This window comes from Zootoca vivipara, chromosome 2, assembly GCF_965207765.1.
Source record: "Zootoca vivipara chromosome 2, rZooViv2.hap1.1, whole genome shotgun sequence".
NCBI classification, from domain to species: domain Eukaryota; kingdom Metazoa; phylum Chordata; class Lepidosauria; order Squamata; family Lacertidae; genus Zootoca; species Zootoca vivipara.
Genome location: NC_142584.1, coordinates 99,334,250 through 99,348,920, shown reverse-complemented (window position 1 = coordinate 99,348,920; position 14,671 = coordinate 99,334,250). Strand labels below are relative to the sequence as shown.

General features: G+C 41.7%; 1 protein-coding gene across 3 annotated transcripts in view; it reads right to left on the bottom strand.

The window, feature by feature from the left end:
- CADPS (calcium dependent secretion activator) overlaps positions 1-14,671 on the bottom strand; it is a 384,452-nt gene that overhangs the window by 45,067 nt on the left and 324,714 nt on the right. For all 3 annotated transcript variants that reach the window (XM_088662501.1, XM_035106762.3, XM_035106769.3), the window contains 3 exons: positions 13,020-13,103; positions 6,096-6,128; positions 568-675 (listed from right to left, as the gene is read on the bottom strand). In XM_088662501.1, coding sequence (XP_088518627.1) covers positions 568-675; positions 6,096-6,128; positions 13,020-13,103 — 225 coding nt within the window. The remainder of the gene's footprint in view (positions 1-567; positions 676-6,095; positions 6,129-13,019; positions 13,104-14,671) is intronic.

The following is a 14,671-nucleotide window of genomic DNA, read 5'->3' as shown; positions in this document are numbered from 1 at the left end:
TTAAAATCATGCTTAGATTTCCCGGAGGGAAAGGCCATTCCCTCCCACCCCTTTCCTTTAATTAAAAAAGGGTCTTTCGGTAACGATGCTATCTCAAAGTCAAATTGCACATGCACCCTGTCTGACTTCTTCACCTCCCCCCACCTTTTAAAAACAGGACGTTTGATGATAATAATGACTTGCAGTGCAAATCCTATACATATCTACTCAGAAGTAAAGCCCTCTGTGTTCAACAGGGCTCACTCCCTGGTAAGAGAGCATAGGATTGCAGCCTAACACATTTCAGATACGAGATGGTACATAAGATGCTTTTATCTAAAAATCGAGAGAGAGAGAGAGAGAGAGAGAGAGAGAGAGAGAGAGAAAGTGGATCCAAGTAGAACATTAGAGCAGACAGAGAGCTGAGAGAATTTCACTCAGAAGGAAAAGGAAACTTAAAAAATAAAATAAAATCTAAAAGTAATCAATTTAATCTCAAAATGTGACTTATCCTCCTGTCTCATTTTGCCACATTTTGCAGTTTCTCCTCCTTGGATTTCCCCCAAGGCGGAGAAGGCATTTACTTACATCAAATAACCTTTCTATATACATCTCCTCATTGACCTTATCACGCAGGATGTCCTGAGAATGGCGCACGAAGGTCACGTAGGCGTCAGCGACATCCATCCCTGGTTTCTGCACAGAGAAAAGGAGTGGGGCAGGGAGGTGCGGGGGGGGGGGAAGAGGAGAGGAGAGAGAAGGAGGGTGGGGAAAGAAAAGGGAAAAAAAAAACCCAGCATGAAAATGGCATCTACCCAAGAAAAGCTTATTCATTTGTAAGGATCCTTCCCGCCCGCCTGCCCTTTGCGCTCTATTCCTCCTGACGTTGTGGCTGAGGTTCCGTTCCCTACAGAGTATCTGTGGCATATTTGGGTGTCAGCTATTGCTTTCTTGTTCGGTAGTTAGCTGAAGCAACACAAAGTGCAGCTCGCACAGCGTAAAAAGATCACCGCCTGGAGGGATGCTGCGTAGATGGATATACCGGTAGACTTTCCCTTGACACTCTTGATGCCAGGAAGTCCTCTCTTGCAATGTTTGGTACTATTGACCTAATTAGCAAAGCAACAACTCCTGCTGGGTTCACCCCCCACCCCACCCCTTGTGTCCTCTGTACGCAAATCTCCTATTATACAAAGTTAGAAGGCTAACACCCAGCACTTAGTCTCTTTCCCCTAAGGCATTTGAAATAGGTACATGCATATATTAAACAAAAAACAAAAAGCGCCATCAGAACCACACATTATAAAAACATCAGAACCAAACATTATAAAAAAGAGTTTGCAGTTTTATCTTTTATTTCTATCTAACATCACTAACGAAGCCTATAGATGGGCCTTTTCTAGAGCCCGTTTTATGCTGTACGGCTAATTTATGCGGGTACCAATTCATGAGCGCCTTTGCCCTTGCATGTCCAATAAGGTAGAATCTGTCACTCACATCCTTTTATTCTGTGAATTTTATAGTGAAGAACAAGCTCAACTTATTTTACCCCTTTTATCAAAATTTATACCCTTACAATATTATTTGGAATTCTACTTCGAAACCTTACGAAAATTCCTTCTGGAAGATTCCTCAAGTCCAGTATCATATGATGTGGCCAAATTCTGCACTTTAGGCTATTAAGAAACGTAAATCTCTTCTTTTGAATAATACATTGCAAATTCATTTTGTGTAACTGTTCTGCTTCTGGTGATGTTATTGCTGATTTTTGGTTTGTATCGCTGGCTTTTGCTGTATTAAAACCGAACTGAACTATTTCTATATGTCTGGTAGGGGCACAAATACTTCGGCAGTGTATTGACTGTAGTGGGAAGTTTAGCAGACTTTCTCTTGTTGAAACCTTTGCTGGACTGGGCCCTAAATGCTAAATAGCTACTAAGGCTGCGATCCCGGGTCTGTGTCCAGGGACATAGTGGCACTTACTTCTAAGTAAACATGCACAGGACTCCCCTGTTCAATCTCCAACCTGTCTCAGGAGTATGTCTCCCCGAAACCAGAACTACTAAAGCTTGCAGTATTTGTGACACTCATGGCACAGTTTGTGTTTCCCTCACAGGATGCAAGCCGTGGAGATAATTTGGGAGAAAATCATCACTAAGTAAGTTCACACTCCTTCACATGTTGGAATCGAACTTATCTCAGAGGGAACCCATTAAACTGCCGAAACAAGAGTCATTATGAAAGCTGCCACACAAATCTTAAATGTCTGTGGCACATTGGAAGTTTCTTCGTAATGGGTGTCATTACTTGTATTACTGTGATTTACCGCAGATCACAAAGTATCATTTTCTGTATGAGATGTGATTGTCAGCCACTGTAAATTGAAGTTAGTTAACACTTCTCTGTAATTTCCAGGGTGAAAATTAGGACAGTTTGAGAAGCAGTAGGAAGATAGTTTATATATATATATATATATATATATATATATATATATATATATATATATATATATATTAAAATAGAAATACAATTATCAAGCAAAGGGCCAATGGTTGGCCCCAGAGCTGCCAGTAACATTTTTAACACCTACTGAAACAATGACAAGGTATTAATTTAAAAAACAATGAGGACAATGTAAATGTGGCGGTTATAGTTTTTCAAGCAATTTCCCGCAAGCGGATTGTGCCAGCTTTAGGATGCAATAAAAAATGCTGTAATTCTCCAGTACTAAACAATCATCTTTCCAGAATTAGATGCAGCAATTGTTATCTGGTTGATGCTAAGAGAGCTAAGCTTTTACCTGGAGATAAAACCTCAAAGCTCTCCTGACTGGACAGGTTTGGGGAGTTTCCCCACCAATGAAAGAATTTGCCAGTCAGTTGAGATATTGGATGGGTTAGGGGAACAAAGGGAGTGAAGGCATCAACTTAATCGCCAAAATCAGATTGCAATAGTCCCGTTGTAGAACATAATGAGTCCGACTAAGTGCTGAGACTGGGATGGCGTGAAGGAGGGTCTCCTCCTACATTATTTCCCCCTTCTTGGTTTCCTCTACAAGGAAGGGAGTTGGGGAGGGTATCCTATTTAGCTGCTCTGACATCTCTTTTTCATTCCAGCTTGCCATGCTCAGCTGCTTTTTCCAACATTCCCACATGCCTACCTGTTCTGCCTGGCTGTTCAACAGTGGAGCGGACTACCTTGAAAGGTGGGGGACCCGCCTTCATTTGAGGTTTTATACAGACGTTCTTTAGCTGTGACTCCTGCATTGCAGAGGGTTGGACTGGATGACCCTTGGGCCCCATCCAACTCTACAGTTCTGCGATTCTATGTCCCACCTGTAGTTTCTACAATCACACCGTTTAATGCTGCACTGGTCCAGAGATTGGCAATCCCCTATAGCTGAAAGCAGATGTTGTCGGAACCTGATGTTAAGGTTCCTGAGCCATGGGGGGGGGGCAGGTATTTTCCTAATACACCCTGCAATCATACTCTGAGGCCCTTCTTCATGTGCTCCCTCTATGAGAGGGGCCATGAGAAGTCTGGAGGGTGGCTTCCCATTTGTGGAAAACTCCCCAGAGAGGCTCGCCTGGCACCTACATATTCTGCAACCAGGTATTTGGCGGATTTGACTACTTATGACCTTTTAAATGCGTTTGTGGGGGGGGGGAGGGTTTCAAAACAACGGTCATGATGTTTCATCATGTGAAAAGAAAAAGGAATAAATTCTAAACTTTGCCTGTAACTTCCATAAATAGATACTGAAGTAAGCAATACAGTTTACTGCTCAAAACCACATATAGCTTCTCTGTACTAATTTTGTAAACATCTTTATCTTCCAAATTCTACATAAGGATCCATATTTGTAAAGTTAAAAGTAGTCATTCATGTTTATAAATTCTCATTTTAAAAAAGTCTGTCTGCAATTGCCTCCTGTTTATCAGTCATCATCCTTGACTCCCACCAACATTTATATACTGCACTTAAACTTCATTTAAATGTTAATTTCTGGCAAGCAGAGTGCTTTGCCTGAGATCTTTAAGAGTTCTCTTCATTATAATCCAAGCTCTAAACAGAGAGATGCAGGCAGCAGCACTACTTGCCCTTATAAGAATGATATAATGTGGTTATTTTGCAGAAATGTTCAAGGCTGGTTTTGGTATACACAGCACCAATTCAACATTTCTGCCTATCTGGGTTACACTTAAATTATGTTAATAAGAACTGACCTGGTACTATCATCAGCTTATCTGATTTTGAATAAGGTAGTTTGGGCCTCTGTAAAAGTCATTCTGGAGTTTATATAGTGGTACCTTACGAAGTACTCGACTTCCGTATTTTTTGAGTTACGAGCGGCAAAAACGGCCGCAAGCTTACATTTTTTTTGACCTTCGAAGGGAAACCGTGGCACTTTTAGATTCGGTTTCCTCAACTTACGAAGTTTTAGATGCGGTTTACTCGACTTGCGAATGTTTCCGTTTCCGTTTTTTTTTTTTAAAAAAAGGGAAGCCGCTTTTCCGACTTCCAAAATTTTCGACCTACAGAGGCGCCTTCGGAACGGATTATCTCCGTAAGTCAAGGTACCACTGTAATGGTTTTTAGAAAAGTTGTTTGCTGGACATGTTGCCATTAAATTTTTGTACTGCTGTGGTTTGGAAATGGTTTCTATTTTACTGCTTTGGCATTTTTTAATTTTTTTAATTTTAAGGAGCTTTATTGATAATGCTGTGTTACATTTTTATTGCTAATATTGTTGCTTGCCACCTGGGAAAGACAACAAGAAAGAATGAAAACATTAAAAAATGTTTTCCTAATGTACATTCCTGACCTCTGCTTTGGCTTTAATTTTCCTCTTGCTAGGCCTAGCAAACGGAACTATTGCTCTCTCTCCTTCTTCAACCTCACAAGCCCCCTCTTCTGGCCAGGCCTCATTTTTAGGGTTGCCAGGTCTGCTTCCAAAAAATAGCAGACAAGCGGTTTTTTAAAAAAAATAATTAAATTAAATTATATATTTTCTTATCTGCTGCTGCTCCTGTGCGTCAGGAACAGGAAGAGGCGTCCTTTTCTTTCACGCCTCTCCCTTTTGTTCTCCCCGAGAGTCAGGAACAGGCGGGACAGAACTCCAGCAAGGGGCGCCTCCCCCACCCCCATTTTTTAAATGTCTTGTGAAACAATTGAGTATGATTAATAATTTTTTCGGAGAATCGAGTTCAATGGATATTCAATCTTTGTCTCATTCTTACTTATGAAAAAAAAAGACAAAATGCGATTCTCCTATCCTTATTCTCTTAGGCTGTACAGCTTTAGATTACATACCATTTCATCATAAAGCTTTTGAATAAAAAAAATGTCCACTATTTTGTGGAAAAAAAAGAGAACATAATGTGAAAAAAGCGGACTGTCCGCTCAAATAGTGGACACCTGGCAACCTTACTCATTGTGCTGCCTGTTTGCCACAATTATGACAGACCCCAGTCTTTGCAGTCCGGCCATTGTTTCAAGATGCTGGTAGCTCTCAGGAACCATTTCCCACAATGCCACTCAAATGCGCAACAGTATTTTCCTTTGTTTCCTGGGACTGCTGCCTCCTGCTGCCCAGTAAGGCCTCATAGTTTACTACTCATCTTAGGGCCTTTCCACACTTGCCACTTACAGTGGTATAGTTGCCGTTTGAGCCAACATTTTACAGAGTGAATTTGTAGTTGGTAGTCTGCAGCTTTGGTCCAACACTGCTGTTATTACAGAGTTAGTTTTGAAGTTACCCTTTCCATGCTAATGGCAGGTTGTGCCCAAATTCAGAAAAGTTCTGTGACATCCCTCGGAGTCCACATTTAGACTCTGGGCCTGCGGTTCCCCATCCTTGTTTTACATATTGGTGGCTGATAAACAGCATATGATGCAAGGGACAGAGAATCATAAACGCAAGCCTATCTATAGGGTGAAATTAACAGGAAACTTTCAAGATAAATCAGCACTCAGAAACTTTTGTAAACAGGAGTCTCAAGTACACCATTAGCTAAGACAGGATTTAAAGGGGAAGAAAAAACAACTCCATTTTTTCTTCTAAAAATACATAGCAGGAACTATTGCAAAAATTATCGTAATTTTTTTGTGCTTACAGGCACATCCACGTATTTGGAAGCTGCCTTCACCTGAAACAGAAAAATAGCCAACTTTAGATTATGCTTTCGAGCTATACAAACAAACACAAACAGGGAAGCAAAATAGGAACAACTTAGCAGTATTACTAAAAAATAAAAACGCAGTAATTATTAGACCAATTCAATGTACATGGCACTGAAGGATAGATTCTAATTAAGCATACTGAACCACTTAGAAGATAAAACCTAACTAACTATAAGCCACTTGCTAATCTCCCTTTCCTGAGCAAGGTTCTGGAGCGAGTGATCGCAGACCAGATCCAGGGGCTTTTGTAAGAAACTGATTTTCTGGATCCATTTCAGTTGGAGTTTAGGCCCTGTTTTGGCACAGAAAATGCTTTGGTCGCCGTGTATGATAACCTCTGTCGAGAGAGAGAGACAAGGGAAACAGGTCCCTGTTAATTCTTCTCAATCTCTCTGTGGGCTCTTTTTGTGCTCGGGTCCTGCTAGTGGGCTTCCCATAGGCATCTGGTTAACCACTGTGAGAACAGGATGCTGGACCTGAGGGGTCATTGGCTGGATCCAACAGGCTCTTATGTTTCAATGCATTGCAATGACTCCCATCCAGTGCTAGTTTTATAGAAAAAGAGGAGCCCGGAACTCACCACAAACGCTTTCCTTGTTCTCTCATAATGACAATGGTGCCCACCTGAGAGGGGTTCGGAAATGAGTTCCAGCTGAAAAAGAGCCCTGCTCCCACCCCACCAGAATAATGTAAGAAAGGGCCTCTGACTGGTATGGAGTTGGGAACAATGACTTATGGACATTTGGTATTGCAATCATGCCTTCAGCATTATTAATGCCAAAAGCTCTTCCCTCCTTTCTGTGGCCCTTCTTGGTAGGCAATGTAAAAGCAAATGGGTTATTTCTGCAGCTGGCAACAGAATGTTGTTGTTGTTGTTGGGGAGTCCATGAATTTCTGAGTTAACATATCTAACGGAATGGTTTCCAGATGGACAGAGAGACCCTTTTGCAAAGGTACCATAATGCATCCCATCTGCAGGGCTGAGAATTTCTATAGCAAGCACGTCTCTAATTAGAATAAATCACCGATCAGCATCCTTGTTTGGGTTCTAAATACTCACCTGCTTCTAAATATTTCGAAAGCTACAGGTAAAATAGCCTAAATATTAGACACACATGCAGGCACACGCTTGCATCTTGCGATGAATAAATTACATGTTCCAGTTGGGAAATGCATCATTTGAGACTGCAAAGCAAGGAACCACTAAATAGGACCACTGAAATCAAGCCATGTGCAGTTAAAAGGTATTGGGGGTGGGGAAATCACTCTCACACATCTATTAAAAATACCCTATTCAGGGAAAGTTAGAATTAAGAAGGCATAATTTATAAATTGGGACGCAGGTGGTGCTGTGGTCTAAACCACAGAGCCTAGGGCTTGCCGATAAGAAGGTTGGCGGTTCGAATCCCTGCGACGGGGGTGAGCTCCCGTTGTTCGGTCCCAGCTCCTAGCAGTTCGTAAGCACATCAAGTGCAGGTAGATAAATAGGAACTGCTCTGGCGGGAAGGTAAATGGCGTTTCCATGCGCTGCTCTGGTTCGCTGGAAGCGGCTTAGTCATGCTGGCCACATGACCCGGAAGCTGTCTGTGGACAAATGCCAGCTCCCTTGGCCTATAGAGCAAGATGAGCGCACAACCCCAGAGTTGTCCGTGACTGGACCTAATGGTCAGGGGTACATTTACCTTTCTTTACCTTTAATTAATAAATTACCATGGACTTTGAATTCCAAAAGGATTTAAGGTGAACATTTGGACGGGCTCTGCACTTTGTCACCATCCCTCCCTTCTCCTCTAATATCAATGGAAAGCCCAGAATGTATTGGATATTTATGAAATTCTTACCCCCCCCCGGGAATCTTGTTCCCTTGCCTAAAAAAAAGCAGTCATGTACCTACTGATGTGCCTTATAGCACATGCATGTTGGACATGAATGTGCATTGGAACGCATACCAGTGCTATGTTACTCTCCGATATCCCCCACCATCCCTGCCTAGTATGCATGTCCAGCTGCCACTTATTATTTCCCCCCGACAAAAAGGTAAATTGGACAGACTCGAACATCAGGAAGGTTCAAGATCATTGTCTCCATCACTGGGATAATACTTTTTGTGCCGGAGATCAAACCTGGCAGGTGACTGCAGCATAGTACAGGTGGGGAGAGCCAGAATGGCTCCACTAAACAAGCCACACAGCACTGACCGACCCTCCCTCCCACCTTGCCCCTCCCATTCAATGGTATTGACTCTGCTGCCAAGAGTAGGGTTGCCAGACTCAATAGTGGACAGGACTTCTGTGCCTTTAATTGCCCTGCTCTCTTCTGAGTCTGGAAACCTTGAAAGAGAAAACAGCAGACCCTTTGTTTAATTTCCAAGCAAAGGGTCTGCTGGTTTCTCTTTAAGGTTTCCAGACTCAAAAGAGAGCAGGGCAATTAAAGGCACAGAAGTCCTGTCCTCTATTGAGTCTGGCAACCCTAGCCAGGAGGCCAGGTGCAGGGGTACCAACATGAATGAAATATTGTGGGAGCCCAGGAAAGCCCTGCCCCACACATGATGCAGTGCACACACACCATTTGAATGTCAATGCCCTTTGGGGGGGAGGGGGCAAGCCCCTCAAATATTTTATTGGGGGGGGGGACAAAGGCTCCATGGTCCCTAGGAGCATAGCAACCACTCCTGAAGCAGAGGCATCTCGCTTTTGACATGGAAGGTATGACGTAGTGATCGTGACCAGAAGCCATTGACAGCAGCATCCTCCATGAATTTAGCTAAACCCTTTGAAAGACATTCATGCTGGTGGCTGTCAGTACATCCTGAGAAAGCAAATTCCATGCTTTAACTATGTGCTGTGCGAAGAAGTACTTGCTTTTTTGGGTTTGTCCTGAATGTTTCAACATTCAGCTTCATTCGGTGGCCCCGAGTTCTAGTTTTATGAGAGGTCTATTCCATTTCTTCTCACCATGCTTGCAAACTACAAACTTCTGCTGTGTCTCCTCAGTTACTCGCCTTTGTTTGAAACGGGAAAGCCCCAAATGTTGCAACCTTCCCAACCTTTTCTGTAACTTTCCCCATTCTGCAACATCACTTTTGAGTTAAGGCTGTAACCAGAGCTCTTCACCCAACTCAAAAGTGTGGTCACACCACAGATTTGCATTATGATATTGGCAGCTTTATTCTCAACCATTTCCCTAATGATCCCATCCCTGTACCTCCCTTGGGTCCCAACTCTTTAGTTGAAGACACTATCCTTCCCCTCCCGTCTCTCATTCTCTTTCTCTTCATTCAATTTATATCCCACCCTCCTCTCAAAGGAGTCCAGCGCTTCAAATACATCAATAACAATATCATCAAAGACATTCTGAAAGCATTTTAAAACGTTTTAAAAAACCTGTTAATCACATTCTAATCTAGGATAGGTAAAGGTAAAGGTTGCGGACGACTCTGGGGTTGCGGTGCTCATCTTGCTTTACTGGCCGAGGGAGCCGGCGTACAGCTTCCAGGTCATGTGGTCAGCATGACTAAGCCACTTCTGGTGAACCAGAGCAGCACATGGAAACACCGTTTACCTTCCCGCTGGAGCGGTACCTATTTATCTACTTGCACTTTGATGTGCTTTTGAACTGCTAGGTTGGCAGGAGCTAATCTAGGATAGCTGACACTAAATGAAGGTTAAGTACCGTAGCAACAACCATAAAAACAGTAACTGTTCGTTTGATGACATACTGTAGTTGAGAATTATTTGTATATTTTAAAAACTAATGAAAATAATCTACAAAAAGTAGTAACTTAGTTATTGTTATCTCACTGACATACATGTATTTGTAGACACAGCAAAGGAAGATAGGTGTTTTGCTACTGTAACAAAACTAGAAGCAGAGAAAAAATTAGAGACCAGAAATAAGAAGTCATGGAACTGCGGCAAAATAAAATGAACGTTTGCCGCAATGGAGATATAATATGGCAATGACTCAGTCTGTCTTCCACATTGCCTTCTCACAAAACAACCCTAAGCTTCCCCCCCCCCACCTAAAAACAACAACCAGCCAACCACAACTGCTTGTTTTTCTTTAGTGTAAAACTTGGCTATCATACATTGCAATTTTCATGCTGCCGGATGTTGTGTGATCTCTTTGCTAGGCTGCAGCTCATCAGGAATTATGTGACTTTTCCCATGAAATTTCTCAGTTTATGACAAAAATTTGTGCTGAACAAAGATAAGATTGCCAGTAACCTGTCCCGGGGGTAAAATACACTCTCTAGTTTTAATTAATATGTAGCAGTAATTCATTCCCCGCTCTGCTGTTCAAAGCGAAGAGAAGCTTCAGATGAAATGAATCTTGAGCAGCTGTCATCAGCTTGGTCGCAATTCTTTTCTTTAGACAAGAGATACCCACCTAATGACTGGACTTCCAGGTCCAAGAAACACTATTGACTGTAGAAAACATCTTTCTCCAGCTCCCTGACTAAATGTAGAATGATGTTCCATTAAGGGGGGGAGGAATCCAAAGAATATTTTATAATGATGTGGTTAGTGAGAATGCTATTAGGACAACTGATGCATTAATTTTAAGCTGAATTTCACAGCAAGAATTGAAAATGAGGGTATCCTACTAGGTGATAAAACGGCTTGTCATAAGACCCCTGGTGACATGTCATTTTCTAAGCAAGTGGACAATGTTTGATAAAAGGAGTTGGTAGAAGGCTGGGTGTTTGGAGATTTTTTTTTGAAATGATTTGTTTGTATAGTGAAAGGAGAAGCAAATGGCCTATAATAAGAACAATGCTTCTTGTTATTCTGCATTAAGGACGATGCTACAGACTTAGAGAATTATGCTACCCTGCTGATGCTTCTTATAAGCAGTGTTGTAAGCATACAGGATACCTCCCCAAAGCTTTGTAATATTTGGCCCAGTCTGGATGCTCAGTTCTTGCCACTTGCTAAGCTACAGTTTAGCAGCTGGGAGCAAACAACAAGACCAAACACTTCTATCTCGCCCTGTCCCCTTGCCCCTTCCTTTCTTGGTGCTTACAGCCTAGTTTAATTAGTCTAATTACTGGTAACAACTGTTTGAAAATTAAGGAGCTATGGTTTAATACCAGTGTACTAACCAGGATCTTAAACCAATCAGGCTGTAGTTTAAGATCCTTGTTAGCGAGCATCTTCATCTGAGGCTGTGTACACACAATACCTTTAAAACACTTTCAAAACACATTCTTTCCTTCAAAAAATTATGAGCACCAGAGCTCATAAGGCAAGGCAACTGCCTCAGGCGGCAAGATCCACAGGAGCAAGAGAGCTCAAAGTAGATCAATAAGAGCATGTCAATCATACCCTGTTTTTCAAAAAAATAAGACGTAGCCATAAAATAAGCCGGAGCAGAATTTTTAAGCATTCAAGGAATATAAGCCATACCCCGAAAATAAGTCACAGTGATAGGCGCAGCAGCAATGCCGGCTGGGGCAGGAGGAGGAGGAGGAAAAAAATAAGACATCCCCTGAAAATAAGCCATAGTGTTTTGGGGGTTTTTTGAGGAAAAATAAATATAAGACGGTGTCTTATTTTCGGAGAAATACGGCAGAATAACAGAATTGGAAGGGACTACAAATTTTTTTCCAAACTTGTTACTGGTGGATGTGCCCATATTCTCCTGTGTGTTAAAAGTTAGGAGTTTCATGAAGTGGTAAAGTTCCCCACATGTGATTGGCTGCCTGGCTGACTTAGTAGTTTATTGTTTGTGATGATGCATGGGAAAGGTACCCAACTTGCTTGGAAAGCTGTACTTAAAAAGTTTCCTGGTTTGGATGTCACAGGAAACTGTGGTTTAACAAACTATTATACCTTCCTCAAAGCTCAGTTTGCGATGGGAGGAAGGCAAGGGGGCGGGGGTGTGTGAAGAGTGAACACCATGCTCATGTTTCATCGGAAATGTTTACATCTAAACCAAGTCTATATCTCTGAACCCCATTATAGTTAATTGCCCTGATCCAGCAGTTTATTAAAGGGACAGAAATTCTAATCTATATATAGACCTCCTCTGTACATCAACATGGGAACACAGGAGAATAGGAAGCTACCTTATACTAAGTCTGACCATTGGTTCATCTACCTTAGTATTGTATATTCTGATTGGCAGAGTCTCTCGAGGGTTTCAGGCAGGGAACTCTCTCAGCCCTGCCTGGAGATGTCAGGGATTGAACATGGGGTTTTCTGCATCTGGTTGGCCACTGTGAGAACAGGATGTTGGACTGGATGGGCCTTTGGCCTGATCCAGGAGGGCTCTTCCTCTGTTCTTAATTGAACAGAAAAATATAAAAGCAGGGAAATAGATAAAGAACACTTCCCTCTCCGACTTTCATCTTGCCTTTAGGGCAGCATACATGGTTCTTCCTTTAATCTGCACAACAACTCTGCGAGGTAGATCAATCTGAGAGATGGCAACTAGTCCAAGGTCACCCAGTAAATTTGGCCGCTGAGACGGATTCACACTCAGGTCTCCCCTGACTAGCCACCATAACACACTGACTTTTACTTGGCAGTAAAAGCCTCCTGTATTATTTTGGTACTTCTTAATATATTCATTATATGTATGTGCTCTTTTTCACCCATCACGGAACTCGAAGTGGCATTTATACAGTTCCCAGGAACTGCTTTTCCACTGGCCAAACCCATACCTGCTGGGCTTCAGCAAGGCGGTTTTTATCAGATAACCTCAGACCATGCAAGATGTTTCCTTGTGGTTTTAACCAGAACCATCCTTCAGTCCATGAAAAAAACTACTTTTAAACTATGAACATTGAATTTAAAAGTGCAAGGAGCAAAAAGCAGGGGCAATTGGGTGATTGGATGAAGAAGGCAACTTACAGTAAATGACAGGAAAGAAGAAAACAGCGTCCCTTCATCGTATCTGGATAGTTTGGCCAAGACTCCTTCCAGAATTGTGACAAACTGGAGGAACAAAAGGAGATATACTTCAGTTGCAAGAATAAATCGCCCGACTGCAACTGAGCAAATCAGTATTAAGTCCATTGGAGTAAAAAGGCATTTCCAAGTGTATCAACCAGCTTCTAGCTACGTAGATTGCTTACAGTGATATGACACTTCAATGACGAGATAAAGAACTCTATCCTCTAATTAGCAGGGAAGAAAGCCATTGCAGAAGATTAAGAAAAGTCAAATTGTATGTGTGTGGGGTAATCTAGTTGACTATTCTGGAGTAAAGAGCTGATATTGTCTATAACTAAACATTTGTCCTAAATTAGCACTGTGTCATGGAACACGTTAATAAAGAGAATCAAGTATAGCCACTGACTTATTCTTCTTTTGGCACCACCAAGCTTATTAGCTATTATTAATAATAATATAAGTAACTGGAAAGCAGTTGCTTTCAAAGGACAAGCATATCAATGGAAATGTTTAATCCTTTCTTGCTTCCGCCTAAAACAGTTTCATCTTCAAATGTTTAGGAGGTTTCTAATTTGGTTTTCTGTTTTGGCAACAAAATTATGTACAAGGAAGAAAATCCCTCTTCTGAGATTCCCTTGCATTTTCAATGTTTGTTGATCAAAAGCAAAAAAATAAAAATAAAGCGAAGCTCCTTTGTGTTGTGTGTGTGATTTATCACATGTTCATTAAAGCTCTTTCAGCTGCTCTCTGCCTGCTATATTGGTCATTCTGTGTAGAGAAAGGCAGTTATGTTGGTGCCATACATTGCAGAAGCTAATGAGAGTGTGCAACTCCCAAGCATAAGGTGCAAAAAATATGTTACTCCTCGAGAGTAATACCAAATGGAGAACAGCTGGTAGGTCCTTGATGGAGACCCAGAATGGCACGTGTTGTCCCATATGTTCTACAGGTCCTTGTAATTATTTTGTGATCCTTATAGTCCTCCCCTGGTTTGCCTAATTGAAGTTAAAAGAAATGCAAGCATGGTGCATTTATTTAATTTATTTAAAACATTTATACAAAGTGTTACAAGGATCACAGGCTGAAGTCTGTGTTGCAAGATGTTTTTTTTAGTCTGGAAATGGAAAACTAGATGAAGCAGTACTATTGATAAATGGCTGCCAACGCCACACAATATGCCATATATATATATGAGAATGCTTCTGAGTTCATTGTATTTTGCATTACACCCTTCTTGACAGTTCAAAGTGACTGACAATCACAACATTTTAAAAAGCCATGAGAACTATAAGGATTAAAACCACATAAAACATCCTCCTAAAAACTTTGGAACCTACCACCCAGAGATAAGAGGGAACCAAAACAAATTACGTTTGGCCAAGTGTTGGGGTTTGCCCCAGTCTGGCTACTTTCTGCTCTAGTGCAACTGTGCATGATGGAAACTGTGCATGATGGAAAGCTCAGTAGAGGACCTGGAAAAAGGGGATGTGGACCCATAGAGGTAGTCCTAGGACTCTCCCTGCAAACTGGCACTGAATGGCTATAACCAATCAGTCCAGCTAATGTGATCCAGTTCAGAAAACAAGAGCTTTGCAGTCTTCGTCTTGAAC